Raw genomic sequence first — 20,347 nt, forward strand, 5'->3', positions numbered from 1 at the left:
AAATTGTTAAATATGACATACTTTCCACTAACATTTGACATACATGTAGAGCAGGGTGATTTCTAAGATCTAATCAACACTACAATTTATTTGTAGCCCAAAGCAGAGATTTTTAAAAAGCTACAAAATAAGAAAAGTGAGTTCATAATAGTGCTAAAAAATAAGTATTTATATGAGGCAAGTGCTTTTTTCATGCTGCTAATACAATCCCTTATGAGAAAAATAAAATTTCCATTTAAATCTATTAAACAAATAATGTAAAACTAAAAACATACTTATAAAACTGAGTGTTTTAACACAAAAACAGTTTTTATTTTCCATGCTCACATTTCATTTTGCAAATGCTATTTTCTCTATCTGGTGCCCCTTCCTTTCCCTCCTTCCCTGTATGGTGCATAGTACTCAGCACAGGCTTCCAAAGGGATAAGCCTGACTCTGCAATGTTCATGGAGAAGGTGAAGGCAGCTCTAAAAGTGTCCTCCCACTCCTGGTCTGGTACTCCAGTGCACCTGTGATGTGCTTCCCTCCTGCAGATCTCAACGAACACTAAATTGCTGCCCGGCTCTAGAGCCTTGTCCTGTATCCTTTCATTGCTGGAATGACCTTCCCACCTTGCTTCAGGTGGCTTGCAAGACATCAGAGCTTTTTTTTTTTTTGCAAGGTTTATTTATTTTTGGGAGAGAGCATGAGAAGGGGAGGGGAAGAGACAGTGGGGCAGGGGTGGGGGGTTGTGGTTGGGGGAGAGAAACAGACTCCTCGCTGAGTGGGGGAGCCTGAAGGCAGGGCTCCATCTCACATGTTTGAGATCACAACCTGAGCCAAAATCAAGAGTTGAGCGCTTAACCAACTGAGCCACCCACGCTCCCCAGCTCTTAAAGATACCGCCACCTGGTGGTCAAGTGCCTCTCTGTTGGTAGAGCATTTGGGACATGACCTGTATCTTAAAATTCATCACATTATATTGAAATTACCTGACTATGGCTCTGTCTCCTCCATTATACACTGCCTCTCTTGAGGGCTGGAATCCTGTCTTCATTTAGGAGCTCCGAAGCCTAACACACCTATTAGTGCCTAGTAAGCCCAGTAACTCTTAGCTGAATGTTAATGAATGCAGACAGTGGCAGAGCCAATGTCTGAGTTGGTATTTCCAGTGCCGGGCACTGTGCCCCCCACCCCCAGCTACTCCACAAATGGGCTGAAGTGCTACTTCTTTCTGAAAGTGACTATCAGCTGACTTGAACATGTCTCCTCTTTAGTTAAGAAAAAGGGTATTGCTGAGAAATATAGTATGACAATGGTAATAAAGTAACTTTGTAGATTCTAGTTGATTAGAGTAGGTGAACAAGACAGGTATACGAATAATACTTTCTCTGTGATTAGGATAAAGCAAACATAAGCTTTAAAGCTGTATGTTTAATTGATCATTCCAAAAACAAGACATGTGTCAAGGTCTAGAAAACTTACATCAAACTCCTTAGTAAGAGCAGGGTCGGGCTGATGATGCATAGAAAGCAGTTCTTTTGTGATAATCTGCAGATTTGAAGGTGAGCTATCAGCCAACATCACCAGGACTTCATAGGCTGCCAATCGGCTATTCACTGTACTACACCTGAAAACAGAAGACCCCAGTCAATTCCAACAGTGAGTAGTCTACTTAGATAGCTCATTAAACTAAATCAACATTTGAAATGAAAGTATTAGAGCTGCAGTTCCTCAAACAGGGCTAATCAGGTCTGATGGCAGAGCTCTAGGAAGGCAGGGGGACGTGTTTACTTAAAGGAAGAGGCCACGAATACAGGAAGGAGGATTATGGCTGAGAGCTAAATATCTTCTTGGCCTGATAGAGTAGCAAAATCTCTTACTTAGGACTACAGAGTATTTTTATCTAAGGTTTGGATCAGCAAAAAAGGAGGACAAAGAGTCCAAAAATTTTATCAAAGACAACATGAGAGTAGCAAGAGCAATTTTTGTTATCACCCCGAAATTCAAATATCTAAACGGCAGAAAAAGAAGGCTATACAAATCAGAATAAATGCCCATAAATGCCTATATGTGCCTGAAGACTTAAAAAAAAACAAAACAAAACACAAAAAACAAAATTCTTCAAGGACACGAATCTGCTTCATTTTGCTAAGAAAATGGAGGCAGAAATATGTGGTATGCTAAATTAATTTTGTTTAGCAATGATGATAAAAGGTAACTAGCAAGCATCCTGCAGGAAACTAAAGGCTTCTAATGTTCACCTTTAGTAGACATCATTTTGGGGAAGGACAGTAACTTTTCAGTGTCACCTATGCCAACCTTGCCTTACTGAGATGATCACAGGTTAGGAAGGATACACAGAAAAGAGGACATCCAACCTCTGAGAGAAACACATACGCAGTGCAGTGTAGGAGACGTGTTCATGGGCTGGGGAGTGAGGGCCACAGGGCTGGCTCTTAGATCAGCATGCGCCATGCCCTGAGAACAGCGCCCAGGAGCTGGCACTGTCCTTGGCTTCTTTTTTGGACTTCTGGATTGCAAAGGACCAGTAAAGAACACATAGGAGGTACCGTACACACGGGCTAAATGTGAAAAATTTCTTTTGTTAGTGTTAGTAAGCATTACTCATGAAAATACTTCTGTGTATTGTGACTCTCTTTCTGGCTTTAGGGTTTAGGTGGGACAGGGCGGAGAGTCATTGTGATGAATGAGTAGCACTCAGTACACAGGGGAGGATGAGACAAAATGCCGCCTTTTCTACTCAAGGCACTGTGTATGATTAAAACAACCCAACTCCCTGCTGATGGAGGTGTTGCTTTTAATAAACATAAGGAAAAGGATTCATGAATAAAATTTCAATAAAACCACTGAAGAACCACTGAACTCTACCTCTGAAACTAAGAACACTCTATAGGTTATCTGAATTTAAATTAAAAAAAAAAAAACCCAAACTACTGAAGATTTATTTTCTCCATTCACTGAAAGCTGGAACACTCCTGTATTTCTACTGCTTTCATAAGAGATTCCCATGGAGCTAGCACCAGATCTTCCAGAACAAGACTGGAGCAGGGGTGAAGATGGGAGTCACAGCCCAAGAGACCGCCCAAGAGTGCTAATGAAGGTTTATGACCTGAAACAGATTTTGCTAGTAAAAAAACTCAACACAGAGAAATACTCACACATGGTAAGATACAGTTTAAGATTCCATGAAATACTGCTTATTAGGCCTTGCCCATTCCAATAACCACTAAGATTATATGGGAATGTTTTTCACTGGTTAAATATCAAATCCCCAGTTCCTTCAGGATTATTTAATTAACTCTGGTTTTCCTAAGAGCAAAGTAAGTTGGATTCAGAGGAAGGTCGGATGGCAGCATGAAGCAGCTTCCTCCTAGCTCTAGGAGCACCCAAGTAGGGTCAACATTAAAAAAGATCTTTCAAACTTCTACCCATAAAAGCGAATACAATATGGGATTCTGAAATTACCACAATAAATCACTAGCAGTTGTAATTATCAGGACATGGCGGATACACAGCAAATCACAGTTCATGCACTACAGCACCTACAAATTCCTCCGAGAAGAAACTCTTGAGATTCTGAGCCTATTTACTTTTACTTTGGACATAATCCTTACCACCTCAGTTTCTCTTGGAATTTGTTACCGACCAAGTTAACCACATAATTTATTACTTCTTCTTCCAACTGGATGATAAGAATGGTTCCAGCATACACGGCTCAGCACCTATTATGTTCCAGACAGGCTTTATCCTAAGCCCCTTTACATGCATTTCTTTATATAGTGGATATTATCTTATAACTACACACACTCACGAGATGGACGACAAATTCCAAGTTAAGAAAATCTTTTTTGGACTAAAGTTTCGAATTAGAATTTTTACCAAAACTGAACACAACGTGCATTTTCCATACTTTGGATGAAAGTCCTGTTGACTGATGGCGGCACTGCCAGCTGGAGAATGACTATTTAAAATAATTCTAGAAGCTCGGAAAAGGAAGTCATCTAACAATGGTTTAATGAGTGATGAACCTGGAATAGAGCATAATATTCATGTTGAGGAGGAACACATTTTAATTCAAAGATCCTGTTTTTGTACTTTCATATCAGAGCAGCAAAGGCACCCAAGGCCACCCAATGGCAGGGCATTCAATTTTATTTGATGCTTATTTTGTGAGCACTTACATAACACACGGCAAAGCTCTATGGGGCAGAGGGGTGGGAAGGGGCTGGAGGGCCGTGGCCAGGGAACAAGGATAGAGAAGTGAGGGTACCTTCCTCTAGGAGCTGATGGTGGAGTGAAAGAAGCCATGCTTTCACTTTAGAAACACAAATGCGAAGAACACCACAAGGCAGAACAGTTCGAGTGAACAATTAATTCTTACTCTGGGTGCGTGGAGCGGGGGCATGGAAGGGTTTCTGAAACTTTTAAAATCTTGCCTTCTTTGGGTAAAATGATGTGCCCTTCTCACCCTGGTTTAGAATCACTCTTTTCTATGTATCCCCAGTAGCCAAGAAGATTTTTATAGAGCTTAGTTTGTGTGATAAAAGTAATAATTAATGTTTTGACTTATTTTCTGAATATAATTTATAATAATGAATATGCCCTCATAAATTATATGTGTGCCCCAGGACACTCATATGTACCCCACTATGCAGGGGGTGGTGGTTGGGGCTGCCTCCCAGATGAGAATTACCCTTAAAATAAGTGAGACTTACAACAGGTAATATTTTATAAAGCACAAAATAGCAAAAAGAGAAAACCGTACTTTGAATTAATTTTTATTTGATATTAAGAAGTTACCTGATCCGTTTTGAATACTATAAAATTCTCTACATGGTTTAATGATGCAGGTAAAACAAACCTTAAGTTTGTTAGCCACTAAAATCCCAGATAATCTCGTTTTACCTGAAGGGCCAGTCTTTTACGGAGCACGGAGCACCTATCTTATTTTCCTAATTACACACAATACTATGGCAATAACTAAGAAGCAAGGTATTCTATCACATGGGAAGATGAAGCAATAATTACCAAGCATTTCTTTTTCTGCCCCACAGAGTGAGAGAAGGGTCTTAATGAGTCGTAAGTGTCCTGCCAATAAGATGTTGTCCGCTTCACTGGTCTCACATTCAGCGGTGCGATTAGGTTCAAAGTTATCCAGCCAAGTGATCTCATCTTCGAGCATAGTTGCTGGGCTGATTCTTAACTGCTCCATTTCTGAAGCTTAGAGGGGGAAAAAAAAAAGTCCATTTGAAGAAAGAAGGATTCCCCCCAAGGAGTCCAAATCCTGAATTACAGTAGCAAAGTCAAATCCCAACCTTCCATTTCCTCCATCAGAGACAGCGGTCATTAACAAACAGTGGGCTGGAGCTGTTGCCCCAAGGATTGGGACAGCGCATGCGCACTCACTCCTTACCCACTCACTCTCTCAGTCCTAAACCAAACATGCAGTGAGGGCCCCTCTGTGCAGGTCAGGAAGGGGCCAATTTTTTTTTTAATAATTAAATTTTTTTAAATAAACATATAATGTATTATTTAGTTCCAGGTACAGGGTACAGGTCTGTGAATCGCCAGGTTTACACACCTCACAGCACTCACCATAGCACATACCCTCCCCAATGTCAATAACCCCACCACCCTCTCCCTCCTCACCTCCCCCTGGCAACCCTCAGTTTGTTTTGTGAGATTAAGAGTCTCTTATGGTTTGTCTCAGGAAGGGGACAATCTTGTTCTGAAGAAGCTCCTAGTCTGGAGGCAGGGTGTGTGTGTGTGTGCCAGCAAGTGTCCCTAGCGGAGGCAAGGATGAGGGTACAAGGAGAGCCAAGGCTCCCGCAGTGTCACCTAGGCCAAGGGAGTCCTGCAAAGGAGGAGGTCCACAGCACAGTATTTCTGGACAGTGTACCAAACCCTGAAGAACCACTCTGCTGTGCTGTAGTAAGTTCTCTTGCTCTCCTCTAAACAAGGAGTAAAGCCAGATTCTGTCCCAGAAGATGGGACTGGGGAGGCGAGAAAACGTGACTGCGCTCTCCTTCTGAGTCACAACAGCCATGAGCGGTAAGGTCCCACAGGATGAGGTAAAGAGGAATACTTCAGGGTCAGTCAGAGTGGGACCAGCACGGGACAGGAGTCCACTTACACACAGTGGGCCCTCGGCTAACACCTAGACGGCAGGGATCTGGGTATGAAGTGCCTAGCGTAGGTACTGGCATATACAAATTACTCCCCAAATGACAACTACTGCTACTACTCCCACTCTGCACTCAACATTCCCACAAGGCACCCTGGATTCCCTCGTTTGTCAGTCAGTGACACAGGGAAGGCCTATGTGAAGTGCTCGTTCATGACTTCTGTAGTCGTATGTGTCACAGCCAATTCATGGTTCCAGCCCTCGACAGGCAAAGCACACCACACTCGCCAAGTCCAAGCCAGAGAGCAAACCTTGCCGGCTGCCACCCAGCTTTCAACAGGAGCCTGGCTGAAAAACGTGGCACTCGGCTAGACGGTTAGATGTACATGTCACCCGCCCAGCCCATGTGTCTAGAGGACAGGCAGGCACTCGGACTACATTATCTCAGACTTCAACACCCCTGTTTCACTGCACCACTCAGAGCACTGCCTTGGAGACCTATGCGGAGGCTTACAGTCACTATGTCTTCATGTGTCCGTGACAAAGACCTCTTTGCAAGGTTCCTTTCAGATTTAAGTGCCATCAAAAAGATGTTTCTTTTGAGAAACCATTCAGTTTTCTTCGAGGGTCCTGACAACAGCGAACATACGCTATTTCCTGTTTCCCTCTGTCTGCCAGCAACCTCATGACCAAATTCTGACTGTGTGCAGCTTTAGCGCCTGCACACAGGCATGGTGTTTCCGTTTAACTCCCCCAGTCTGGACATTCTTTCTCAATTAGTATTTCCAATGAATCCTTTGTCCATCCTGATTTTTATTTATTTCCTGGAAGCTGAAGCAAATCTTTTTATGTAGATAATGGGGAATGAACTAATAAACTCTTGATGTGAACAACTAAAATTTACACAGATCACCCCAGCTATCTCTGCCTTATACATGAGTAAGCACAGATGATCAAAATCTAAACGCTCCATCACTAAAATTTCGAACAACACTTCAATCACCTAAGAATAAATAATTAATGGGCTTCTATCGTTATCAACATACCTCAACAGTGATTCCCTCTTTCCTTCAGTGATCGACCTTTAAAATGGTCAGAATTCACTAAACTAGGGAGAAAAGTTCTTCCTAACAGTTCTGTATCAGTGTAATTAAAACATGTGTCTTTGACAATTTTTAAAATCAACAAATCTTCTCAATACTTTAATGGCTGGGTATATGCTAGAAGAGATCTGGTATATGGGTTTATGTGCAATTTTCAAGAAAATAAAATTCAATTTCAAACAAGTAAATATAACCTCATTTATATTGAAAATACATTAAGTCAGATATGGAAATGTCCATTTGGCTTTCTTTTCTACTCCCCCCTTTCCCCCACAAATCAAAGTCCTACATCTACTTACTTGTTAGATCATCTAATAATTGGCACCTTAGATCAAAATACTCCATACACTGAGATAACAGTCTAAAAAACAGATAAGATTTCAAGTATTAAAAAAGGTCAATTTTAAAATAAAAAGCATTTTCCTTTTAAGAACAGGTTCATAAAATAGTTGAACAATGGAATTTTCCTAAGCATAAAATAACTATTTTACATCAATTCAACTTTAGTATCTTAGCAAGAAGCATACTAAAGATTCTGCTAATACTGATACACTACAGAAGTAATAGTGTAAAAAGAAGAAACTTACTAAATCTCCCATTTTGTAATGATATACGGACTGACTGCATACATCAGCTAGATCACATTCATTCATTCATTCAAATACTAACCAGTATTTACTATGCACTTACTACATGCCTGGAACTGTTTTAGAGGAACAGTTGAAAAGGAACAAAAGAGACAAACAAATTTTAAAAATACATGTGTTAACTGGTGATACTAAGAAGAAAAATAAAGTGGAGCAAGAGGAGAGAAAGGTAAATTCTTTTATCTAGGATGATCAGTTAAGCTTTTCTGCAATTAAAGTAGCGAAGGGCACAAAATTTCAAGTCAATGCACCTTGGTTTTATTCCTGGCTCCATCACTTATAGTTGGGTGTCTAGAGCCAATTTCTTTGGCTTCTAATTTCTAAAATGCTTATTAGAGTGTTAGAAATAAACACACACACATGTACATGAACATCCATAAAGGGCTTAAGAATATACTGATGAGAAGAATAGAGAATGAACCAAGAATTATGATTGTTAAGGAGATAATATAACTGATAAGCTCATTTGTCCTTTGTGACATAAATGATAAACAAATGCAACGAACTTAGCATGCTTCATGGCACACAATCAGACCACAGTAATGCCAGTATTGTCATCACTAATATGGAAGAAATGTGCCAAACCTGGGCATTCAAGTAAGCTGTGAAACACATTTTTCAAACTATAAAAAAAATTGAAGATTTAATTCTATGTGAAGTTAAATGTTCTACATCCAAGAGATTGTTTCAAAATGTTAAAAACTCATCCAATGCTTTATTTCTTTTCCTGAGTTTCGAGAAATTTACCAGAAAATCAAACCCTTAACATTTAGTTATATTAAATAATTGGAGTCTACAAAAAGTATTAAGTGCAATAGTTTGCTTCCTAAAAAATGGCTTACACAGAAGTACAATTCTAATTGTGCAGACGACATGGTCCTGTATAGGGTAAACCCCAGAGTCCACACAAAATAATTCAAAACTAATCCGCAAATACAGCAAAGTTGCAAGATACCCAATTGGGACATGAAAATCAGTTTTGCTCCCATACACCTACAAACAATATGAAAAAGTAAGAAAACAATTCCATTTACAATAGTATCAATTAGAGTAAAGTACTTAGGCGTCCACTTAACGAAGGAAGCAAAAGACTCACACAGTGAGGACAAACAACGCTGAAAGAAAACCAGGACGGAATACCACACTTAGAGCAAGAAAGTTGTGTGGTGCTGGTGTAAAGACACACAGATCGATGGAACAGAAATGAAATGAACAGCCAATCAATCAGCAAGCAAGCAAGGATTTTTCACCAGAGTTGTCAAAAGCATTCAATGGGGAAAACGGTGCCGTAACAACTGGATTATCCACACGGAAAAGACTGAGGCTGGACTCTTACTTTCTGTCACACAAAAAACTTAACTCGAATGGATCAAACACAAACATGCAAGAGGGAAAACTATAAAAAATATAGAATATATAGCAGGAAAACTTCATGACTTTAGATTACGCAATGATTTAAGATATGATGCCAAGAGCACAGGCAACAAAAGAAAGAACAGACAAAGGAAGTATTTTTCAGTCTTGGTTAGAGATGAAACCATGACACAGATGAACCTGGAAAGGGTAGAATGGGGGAGGGGGAGTGAATGGGGAGTAAAAGTTTAGTGGGTACAGGGTTTCAGTCTGGGATGAAAAAGTTCTGGGAATGGGTAGTGGGGAAAGCTGCCCAATAATGTGTACTGTGTATGTACTTAATGTCACTGGTCTCTAGACCTAAAAATGAGTAAAATGATCAATTTTATGTACATTTTGTTGCAGCCAAAAAAAATTCTAGCAAATCTAAAAAAAAAAAAAAACACTTGTTTTCGAACTGTCTCTTCATGTCCTTTGTCCATTTCTCCGTTTGGTTGTTGGGTCATTTATTTAGTGATTTCTAAGAGCTTCTTATATATGTCATCAAATGAGTTTCTTGTCTGTCTCATTACAAATCTATTCGGCCAGCCTGTGAACAGACTTTTGACTTCATGGTATTTTTTCCCCCACACAGAATAATTTAATTTTTGTGGAGTTGAATTTATCAGCCTTTTATTTCATGACTTAACAGGTCCAGAGTTTCAGTTCAGGATGATGAGAGGTTCTGGAGGTGGATGGTAGCCATGGTTGCAGAAGAATGAGAATATGCTAACACCACTGAATCTATGCTTAAATGCTTACGTTACGTATGCTTAAACAGACCAAGTTTGGATACAATCTTGGGGCTTTGGATACTTATCCAAATGTAGGGGGCTGGGGTAGCTCTAACATTTCTTCCCTTGCAAAATTCTCATTTGTAAAATATATACACAAGAAAAGCAAATACTGGTTTCACACATCTCAGTGGTACCTTTCATGTCCTATGACAAGGTTTCTCTGGTGAAGCGAAGTTGGAGAAAGTGGAGGGCGGTGTGCGATCTCCTCCCTCGTATCCTGGGCCCAGACTGGGGCAGCCTGGCATGCAGGCTAGCCCACAGAGATACAGCAGGGTGGGCAGAATGGACTTATCCAAGCCCTTCCATCAGCCTGGACCACAGCTTCCCTCCATGCCCAGGTACTTGTAAAACCAAGGGAGAGAGCTAGAAGGACACCCCAGCTTCATCTAGATAGGGAGTTCGGAAGTATGCTGATCTGAGTGACAAACTCAAAGACATGAGCAGTATGACCTTCATCAAGTGATGGGGTTCCCATAATTTCAGCCTCTCACCACTCAGGTGAGCTCTTCTTTCTCTTGCGGGTGATGGACCAGGTCAGGTGGCGGTGGGAGGTGGAAGTGATTCAAGGGGAAGGAAGTCTGGCAGTATAGTGTTTCCTCTAACTCTCCTGTCCTGAGTGGAAATAATAAGAACTAAAAAGCCCTTGTTTGGGACACAAATGTTACAGGAGGAAAGGAGAAAATCTGTCATCTCAACAATGACTTCAGGGGAGCGGCACACAAATCATTATTCTCTTTCAGTTTAACATGAACTTTAATCTAGATTCCATACCTCTGATTGACTCCTCTCATAATACTAGTTGGGGACCAGAGAGGTAGCTGAGCCGTGAGAATCACACCGAGAAGAAACTGGTTTGGCTTCTGTACATCTGGGTGAGCTGAAGTATCTGTCTGACTAAGAGTGTACAGCTGATCACAGGCAGCACGGCGAATCTGAAATTACATCATCAGTGGTGAAGGACACACAGTCAACACTTCGACACTGCTTACAAAGTGATTTTCCTCTAAAGTCCACGCTCTGAGGGAGGCTATCAGGAGGAGAATGTTTTCATCACTGATGGTAATGTTTACACTGAATAAACTAGGGCTGATTAAAAAGAAGCATGCTCAGAGAACTGATCCCCCAAATGATTCCAGTCTCCTACTCAAAAGTTTCATAATTTAATTTAATATAAAAGAAAATAAGAAAAAACTCTTCAGGTATTTCAAAATTAATTTTCAAGGTCGAATAAGAAAATAAGAATTATAAAATCTAGTGGGAATTCACGGCCTGAAGCTGGTCTCTCTGGATTTGACAATGTTGACAATGGTGACACTGAACGCCAGGCTGCGGGTGCATACCAGCTGTAACACTGCTTGTTGTAAACAAACACAAGTTAGTCTTAGTACTCTCTCAACTTTTGGTGGAATACAGAACAGAAAGGAAGGCAGAGTGTCCAAATGGTCACTTTGCTCTCGGAGCGCTTTGTAGGACTCCGAAGAGGACCAGACGTCATGCCTTCCGCCCTGTGCGCAGTGTTGCAGGTGTGCGGAGGGCCGTGGACAGAAAAGGACCAAGGGGACGTTTTTTGTAATATACAAAAATCCTTACCTCAGCACTTGGTGATCCAAGCAGGATATCAATGATAAAATCAGCAACACAGGGCAAGTTATAGAAGGATGCTAGTGAGAAGAATAAAGAGAATTGGGGGCCGGAGGGGGGAACCAAGTTAGAAAATGCATTTTCAAAATTTCAAAAATTCTGAATACTTTCTTAAGCTTAACTATAACAGAAATTCAACTCTTCTACTTGGAAATGAATTCAGTACTTTCCACAACTGCCTCCACGTCTCTGAGTTTCCCCATTGAGAACCTAAGGTGTCCAAGAGCAGGACCGTCTCGGTCACCTCTCTGCCACCACATTTTAGCACAGCGCCTTGTACACACCAGTTGTCAAACAGTATGTCTTGCCTTGATAAACTATCAATATTCTACAATGAAAGTACAAATGATAAAAAGCTTGAAGGGAAACTGTAATTATTTCATCTTGACTTGAAAATATCTCTAAAACTAAACAATTATGGGAAAATTGACCTATGGTTCAACTATGGCATTTGTTCTAAGCATTTCGTAATGACTTGTACTTCTTATACGTGTCTTCAAAGCACTCTTGCTCCAAGTAAGTAATTTTGGACACTACATTACTGTCCTACAACTGTCCAACTTTTTCTAGAGCTACCTTATCTTATATGACGAGTTTGGTTATTACACGAAACACAGTAACAGTCAACAATTTGATGGAACAGGTCATCTGAATCAGTAATAACAGGGAAGATCAGGGCTTTCAGAAGTGGAACTCTTAAGACTTCATTTCTGAACAAATATTTATTGGGGGCCTGCTATACACTGGGCAGTGTTTGGGTGTGAGAGATTTGGTGGGGAAGAAAACGGACAAAAGTCTCTGTCTTTATAGAGCTTACAATCTAGGTGGGGAGGGATGAGGACAAAAAACACGATAAATAAATTATGCGAGGTATGGGGTTCAGGTAGTGCTGGGAGGACAGGAGGGTTGTGGTCAGAGAATATCTCACCAAGAGGTTGAGATTAAGCACACCTGTGGGAAATGAGGCAGAGAGAGCCATGTGGGAAAGATGGGGAAGAACATATCAGGAGGAGAGAACAGCCAGTGTGAAGGCCCTGAGGCAGGAATGTGCCCGGAGTGATGAGGAACAGGTAGGAAGCCAGGGAGGTCGAAGCACAGTGAGTGAGGGGGAGAGCAGGAGAAGGTGATGGTCCTGAAAGGGTGGACTCTGTCTGGCCTTAGTAAAGATTTGGCTTTTACTCAGTGGGAACTGAGAAGCTGCTGCCAGGTTTTAAACAGAGGAGTGATACAATCTGACTTACGTTTCAGAACATCCCCTCTGGTTACTGTGTGAATAAACTGCAAGGGTAGAAGCAGGGGATCTGTTAGGGTGCTACGGGTATAACCTGAGCGAGGGAGGATGCCAGAGCAGGGGAGGGTAACAGTGAAGGTACCAGAGGGCGGAATCTGACGTGGCTGGAAGGAGAATGTGCTGACAGAAGTAGGTGTGAAAAAGGAATCAAGGAGGACTCAAGGATTTGGGCCAGAGCAATCAGAAGAATGAAACTTCTTTACTTTAGCTGGGAAAACATGTGTGGTATGGGCCAGCTAGGTAGCTGGGCTGTGGACCCATCGTCAAGCCTGCGAAGTCTTCTTGAGAGTCAAGTGGAAGGATCAGGGTGGTGGGCGAGGCTGTAGTTCCACATTCAGACACCAGAGGGAGTTTGGGGCTGTGATGGTGGATGAGATCATGGGGAGAAGGGGTGTAGACAGAGAAGAGACAGTGACCAGGGGCTGGACCCTGGGGTGTTCTAATGTTGAAGTGCGATTAGTAACAGTCCCAGTTTTTGCCAAAGCCCACAGATGAAGATAAAAGGGAAAGTCTGCAGTTCTGTAACTTTGAATGCTGGAGTCATCACCAGTTTAGGGATGGATACAGAATTCTAATTCTGCAGTTTATGACCTATATAAATCTGGGTTGTCTTCATTCCCCAACTAGACAGTAAGCTCCTAGCGAGCATATATACTGCCTGTTTAATACCTAACCATGGAACCCTGTATATAGAAGGTGCTCAATAATACTTTTCAGAATTTAGTCGCTCTAATCATTCCTCCTACCTAGTCTACCTGCCAGCTTTCCCCCCTTTCCATTTCTATTAGTGTGACCTTTTTTACGATGGAATGTACATAATTCTCAACAGAAACCTGGCCTTTCCCCGAAAGAGATGAAGGGCAAACAAGTCTCCCTACCCAGTTGCTGGCTCCGAAGCTGCAGGCACGTAACAAGAAGAGACAGAGCCTCCCCGGCAATCAGCGAGTCTTTGGTGGACACAGACTGTTGTCGCACACAGATGCCTGCGTGCAGGGCTGCCGGGTCCCCTTCACTCCCAGAGCTGCAGTTGCTTCCTGGGAAGAGGCAATCAGAAGGTTACTGTGGACCCCACCAGACCCTCATGGTATCATAATATCCTTTTCATGTGTTCCAGAATCCTCAAGAGAAAGTAAAGAGTGCAAGGAGACATTCTGGTCTAAGAAATGAGAGACCATCACTTTATGTGGCCGCAATTGCTTTAAAACACATTCGGAGGCACTCACAGTGTACTTAGAACGCAAGACTCAGTTGAGGTGACAGAAGTTAGAACAGCGCAGCCTGGTAGGCATGCGCCTTCCTGAGATGTTAGAAATGTTCCTCTTCCTTACCTCACTGGGTCATCCATATGTAGAAATCCTAAAAAGCCTGCACGTTTAACATTTCTGCATTTCACTCCATGAATGTCATACATTTTTAAAACTTTTTCTGAGGTAAAAATACATATATAAATTGAAGAGGGAAACCAATTTATAAAAGCCTTACAGAAAATAATTGGCCAAACCAAGCAAATGACTTCTCCAGGTAGGAATTCCAGATGAATTTTATTACAGCCCCAATTACTGGCCTCGTGGCACTTTTACAACACTCAGCAAGCTAAAAACTCTGCTGATCTGGTTTCCCCACTTTCCCTGCGCTTATCAACGCTTTTCCTGGAAAGTCTGACCTACGTACAGTAATGTGCATGGGTCTCAGGTGCACAGTTTGATGGGTTTCTACTCATGCTCAAAAGCAAGAGAAAAGGCTTCCTTCTTTTTGTGACTCCCAACAGCCTATGCATAGGTAACTCTCACAGCTTATTTCCTGCCTGGTGATTTAATGACTTTATCCTTTTAAATCAGTACCTGAACTGCTGAGTCGGCTTCGGATTCCAGCAGGAAACAGAGAATTACTTTCTTTAATTGGTTGGCTGCTCCCAACCAGGTCCAGTCGTCCCGCAGCAGCAGCCCACGACAACCTCATGAAACAAGCCACAGTAGACGTGAAGTCACTCACTTCCATTGTCTAAACAAGGGCGGGAAGATTGTTATGAGAAAAGGAAGCACCTGAACACATTCCTCCTGCTGACTTCCATCCCCTTCTTACTGTTCTCAGTTTTGTGAGACTCCTTCTCCTCCACGATCATCCAGAACAGCCTTTCCCATGCTTCTAGACTGTTCAAAGACTTTCAGTACTTTCGCTATCTGTTCCCCAGAGCCGGACCTCCATGCTCAGGCGTTAGGATACCTGTCTCTCATTTGTTTTTTTACGGTTCCTCCTCTTCCACACTGTACGTACTGGGCACGTGAATGACCCCGTGACCTTCCCTACAGGCTCTGTTCTCTCTAGATTTGCTCACACCTGCACTCTTGAGGGAACAACTCTCCATGCCTCTCTGTCACCTCATCTAGCTCTAAGGCCTGGTGCAAATGCCACCTTCTAGGTAAAATCGCCCACGACAGCCACGGGTGAAGGCAACTGTTCCACTTCCCCTGAAGGCCTACGAATGTTCTGGCCTTATAGCTCTCCTATAACCCCGGATACTTCCCACCTTGAATTACAGTGATTTCTGCCTTGCTGGTCTCTCTCTGGCTCACTGTAGGTTCTGTGAAGGTTACATTCATGTCAAGAAATTTTATGTGTGCACAGCCCCTCCCTATAACAGGAGGGACTTCTCCTCTCTTGAACACACAAGTCACTTACTTGTATTGCAACTCGTGCAGCAGGGATAATTTCCTCGACCCTAATAGAAGACCTGTCGGACACAGACAGCTGTCGGTAGGATGACTTTTCTGGGGTACCACATAAGGACATCTGCCTACTTGTCTGCCGGCTGACGTTTCGGAACGGGCGAGAAGAAAGTGCTTCTATGCCATCTTTGGTGAGGTCCTCATCTAATAACGTGGGCATTGTTTGTCCCACAAGTAAAAACCTGAAAAGGAGACAAAAAGCTAGACTTATCTGAGGTCATTTCACGCTACTCAATATGAGCATTTGGGAAGAGAAATAAAAGGCAGTACTGCCTTGTGAGACTAAGATGTTGTATTTACGTACCTGGCAAGTTGTAGACAGATGGAGTAAACTCCCTGCCTGGTCTCATAGTCCACCTCTGATGGGATGGAGTCCCTCTGCATGACATTTACAACCAAGCTGAAAAGAAAAGAAAAAGGCAGGATATTAAATAAAGATTTCATTTCTTTCGTAGGAATTTTTCTGTAACTAATTTAATTGTTCATGTAAATGTTATCATTTACTTAAAATTTCTAGAAGAGCCTTATATATGCACAAACCTTACATGTTTCTACCATAACAATTTCCTATGATACCCGTAACTCTTGGTCTACGTAGAGTCAGAGTCCTTGCTCAGCCAAAAGATAGAGTGTTTGGATTGTCCCCCTTCTCACTCACTGGTGTGAGTTCACGGATTCTCCACTATCTCATTACCAGAAGAACTACCAATTAGAAAACATTATCTAGATCTGGTATATTCAGTCAAGCTTATTTTCACATCCACTACCACCTCTCTTATTAAAAAAGCTTCCTAACTGTTCTTCTTGCTCCCAACTCTGACCTCTCCACCCCCAAAATCTATTCTCAAAAGATCAATCAAAATGATCCTTTTAAAATATTCAGTCAGATCACAGAGCTCCTCCTCTGCACAAACCATCCAATGGCTTCCTATTTCCTAGAGAGAAGAAAAGGCAGAGTCTTGCCAGAAACCTGAAACCTGTAAGACCCATAAGCTGACGTCTGGTATGCCTGGAACCTCACATCCCCCTAACTCTGCCTCCCTCCCACTATCCCAGCCGCATGGGCCTGCTGGTCTCTGAAGGCACTGGGTCTGTCTTGCACCGGGGCACAATGGCTGTTCCTCTGGATGGCTTTCCCCCAGGGATCCCCAAGTCTCCCTTCCTCACCTCCTTCAGGTCTTTGTAAAAATGTCACCCCATCAGTGAAACTTTCCCTGATCACCCTACTGAAAATCACAACGCTGTCCACTCCCTTGTCTTATTTTTCTCTATATCACCTGCTGGCATATGCTTTTACCTTTACCTCTTTACTGCTTCTCTCCCCTCCACACAGTACGCTTCACAAGCATGTGGAGTTCTTTCTGATCTGTTCGCTGCTCTGTTCTCAGTGCTCAGAACACTGCGTGGCATGCAGATTAACTGACACTAAGCCAGCAGTAAGATGGTTTTATTCCAGAGCTCTGTGATTGGGAGTGTCGGAAATGAGTTTTCACTGAGAATACCTCTGCGATTCTGAAAATGAAATCAAGCTCCGGGCAGAAGGCCTTCCACCAGCTTGGGGCTTCTTTCAGCCCCGCTCCCTTTATCTCTTCGGGTCTTGGCCCAGCCTCTTCCCCGCCAGGCCTCCCACGGGAATTCCTGCAACTGTCCTCCAGCCTTCCCTCCTTCCTTGCCCGAGGAAATGCAGGCCTGCTTCTTTGCAGGGCAGGAGAACTTGGCCCTATGACTATCCCTTTAACTTTGATCTTTTTTTTAGTCAGCCTGCAAAGACAACCTAGGCTTCCCTAAGGTAGAAGCAAAACAGAAAAGCAATCTTTCCCCTCAGCTGTTCTCCCCTTCTAGTCACCGTCACCCCTGCCCGGCGTCCCCCACGTCTCTGATGCCACTCTCTGCTCCTCACTTCATGTGCCTCAACTGCGTTCATCTCTCTCCATGTCCCATGTCCTCCGTCCCGCTCCAACGTGGACTGAATGTTCACCGTTCCCTCCCTCTCCTACGCAAGGAATTACAGGGTTGTTGATACATTTCCTCCCCTATTTCTAGTCATAAAAAGACTTGCCTACGTTACCTTATAAATCTCAGTGACTGCTGCCCAACATTCACCACTGACACTCTTCTCAGTGCCACTGCATGGCTCTCCCTGCCTCCTTCTCTCCCACTTTTTTTATTCATCGTCTCCACTGCAGCCAAAGTGATTGTGCCAAGCAACTCCTGGCTTTGAAGCCTCCTGTTTTCCCATGGTCTATACATGAATGTTGAAATTCCTCAAGGTGACCCTTCCTACATACTTCTCTCCTTCATCCTTTGCTCTAGCCTCCCAGGCAATGATGGCTCCCAAGATATGCTACACACCAGGGGCTTTTACTCATCCCACCCCCTCTGGCTTATTGTGCCCTTTCCCCACGAAACACTGCCCCTGCTCTTTTCTCAATTCCCAGCTCAAACGTCATCTCCTAATGTTATTACCTCATGAAAACGTCACCATTATAAGTGCACTCCTCCATCACCCCTGCCCGCCTCCTACCCAAAGCACTTTTTATGAGCCTGTTTTGATACCTGTAGTGATGGTTTATTATTCTTTGTTAAACCATGAGGCTCTAAGGGGCAGGAATGAGATCTAAGTTATCTCTGCATTGCCAGCACTAATAAGGCCTTACAAAACCATTACCGGGAATCAATTTGCCCAGTGTCAGACAGATGCAGGATTGGCGGAAACAGATCTGCTTCCTCTACTCTCCTCAGCAATTTCTCCCACTACCGGAGGGAAGGAGATGTGCTTCCGCCAGTTCCTCAAATAACCAAAACTCGTAAAATGAATTTTAGTGTTCTAGAGACAGAAACACCATTCCTTCTTCTTCTAACTCTCACGACACTTCACACAACACCTTACAGGAATCACCAAGGCCCGGCAGGGGAAATTATTCACAATAACTTTATTCATTCTTTGCAATTCATGTGACATTACAGTGAAACTCTAACCTCAATCCTCCTGCTTTGAGGAAGTTCTCGCAGAAGGATTTTGCACAGTTTCTTGCCATGTCATCGTCAGCTGTTGGCATGAGTTTGGAGCTTAGAACCTTGAAAACAGAGAGACACAATTAGATAGCTCAAATAGATAGTCATTTTCAGCAGAAATGACTCCCTCGCTAAGTAAAACAACCCAATAACTCCAGTCTGAGTATCAGTAAGTGCTGCGTATTATTTCCCTGCCCGCCCCCGGGAGGAGGAGGCTGACACTTCACAATTGAACTAATCGTGTTTTCCAACTTCTATTTAGTTAGCAAGAAAAATCTGTTCTGTTGTAGAAAGCTTGTATGCTTTTTTTTTTTTAGGAAACTAGCAAAGCTGGATGTCTCAGGCTTAGATAAGATGATGTGGTATGTTAGACATATTTTTGAAAAAGTAGGTTAAATTTTCTGTAAAATAGCCCATTCCTTAAAAATGCTAGCTGAGGGGCGCCTGGGTGGTTCATTTAGCGAAGCATCTGCCTTCGGCTCAGGTCATGATCTCTGGGTCCTGGGATGCAGCTCCGTTGTTGGGCTCTCTGCTCAGAGGGGAGTCTGCTTGTCCCTCTCCCGCGGCCCTGGACCCTGCTTGTGCACGCTCTCTCTCAAATAAATAAAATCTTCAAAAAAAAAAAAAAGCTAGATGAGCCAATAATGATTCTGAAACTCCTACTATTTACTGACCACATACAACACAGTAGGCATAAAAGGAAGTTCTTACATGCAGTATGTATTTTACTTTATAAGATTGAGACGCAAAGGCTAACTGACCTCGAACCCAGATGTGCCTCCCTCCTAAATCCCTGCCCCCGTTATGGCACTGACATACGTACCTAAAGGAAAAAACTGAAAATTCTGGTATGGCAGATAACTTATGAGATACTTAGTAAATACTTATTAAGTACTTAGCAATCAACTGCTTACTTGGTTGTTATGATTTAAAAATTAAGGAAAAGAAAAGGAACCCACTGCCTCAATTTTTCCAAGGTTTTAAAAACATACAAACATACACTCAGGGGCGCCTGGGTGGCTCAGTGGGTTAAGCCTTTGCCTTTGGCTCACATCATGATCTCAGTGTCCTGGGATCAAGTCCCATATCAGGCTCTCTGCTCAGCAGGAAGCCTGCTTCCTCCTCCCCCTCTCTCTGCCTGCCTCTCTGCCTCCTTGTAATCTCTGTCTGTCAGATAAATAAATAAAATCTTAAAAAAAATAGATACACTCAAGATCCTTTTCTATTCTGGCAAATGTTTCTATGAATCCATGGGTTTTAAGTGCGTAGATCTTTTTCTTCCTAAAGTACTCTTTGGGAAACAGGCTCGTCAGCTTCAGATTATCAGCACAGCGTGGGAAGAAGGGAGCCCTCTGCTTTTCTAACCCTTCCTGTGAGTTGACAGCCACCTTCATGTAGTCCCCATTTTTAATGGACAGCAATTTAGTGAAGGTGGAAGATTTCTTCAAAAGAATAAGTATCTGGAACAACCACTTTAAAGCTTCCTAGTAGGCAAATGTAACTTGAAGACTAAAATGCAAAGAAATGAACCGTTCAGGGTTCATAAAAAGAAGTGCTTTAAAAAAAATTTTTTTTTAAAAAATCATGAGCAGGAAGGGCAGAGGGAGA

The 20,347-nt window shown here is 42.6% G+C and overlaps 1 protein-coding gene across 3 annotated transcripts in view; it reads right to left on the bottom strand.

Moving 5' to 3' along the window:
* The window catches only part of USP24 (ubiquitin specific peptidase 24), a 138,638-nt gene that overhangs the window by 37,463 nt on the left and 80,828 nt on the right, over positions 1-20,347 (bottom strand). For all 3 annotated transcript variants that reach the window (XM_044238324.1, XM_044238323.1, XM_044238322.1), the window contains exons 32-42: positions 18,704-18,801; positions 16,029-16,124; positions 15,678-15,906; positions 14,840-14,999; positions 13,877-14,032; positions 11,657-11,727; positions 10,838-10,998; positions 7,530-7,591; positions 5,032-5,223; positions 3,914-4,031; positions 1,465-1,609 (exon numbers count right to left, since the gene is read on the bottom strand). In XM_044238324.1, the coding sequence (XP_044094259.1) occupies positions 1,465-1,609; positions 3,914-4,031; positions 5,032-5,223; positions 7,530-7,591; positions 10,838-10,998; positions 11,657-11,727; positions 13,877-14,032; positions 14,840-14,999; positions 15,678-15,906; positions 16,029-16,124; positions 18,704-18,801 (1,488 nt within the window). The remainder of the gene's footprint in view (positions 1-1,464; positions 1,610-3,913; positions 4,032-5,031; positions 5,224-7,529; positions 7,592-10,837; positions 10,999-11,656; positions 11,728-13,876; positions 14,033-14,839; positions 15,000-15,677; positions 15,907-16,028; positions 16,125-18,703; positions 18,802-20,347) is intronic.

Source organism: Neovison vison, chromosome 2 (genome assembly GCF_020171115.1).
Source record: "Neovison vison isolate M4711 chromosome 2, ASM_NN_V1, whole genome shotgun sequence".
Taxonomy (NCBI): domain Eukaryota; kingdom Metazoa; phylum Chordata; class Mammalia; order Carnivora; family Mustelidae; genus Neogale; species Neogale vison.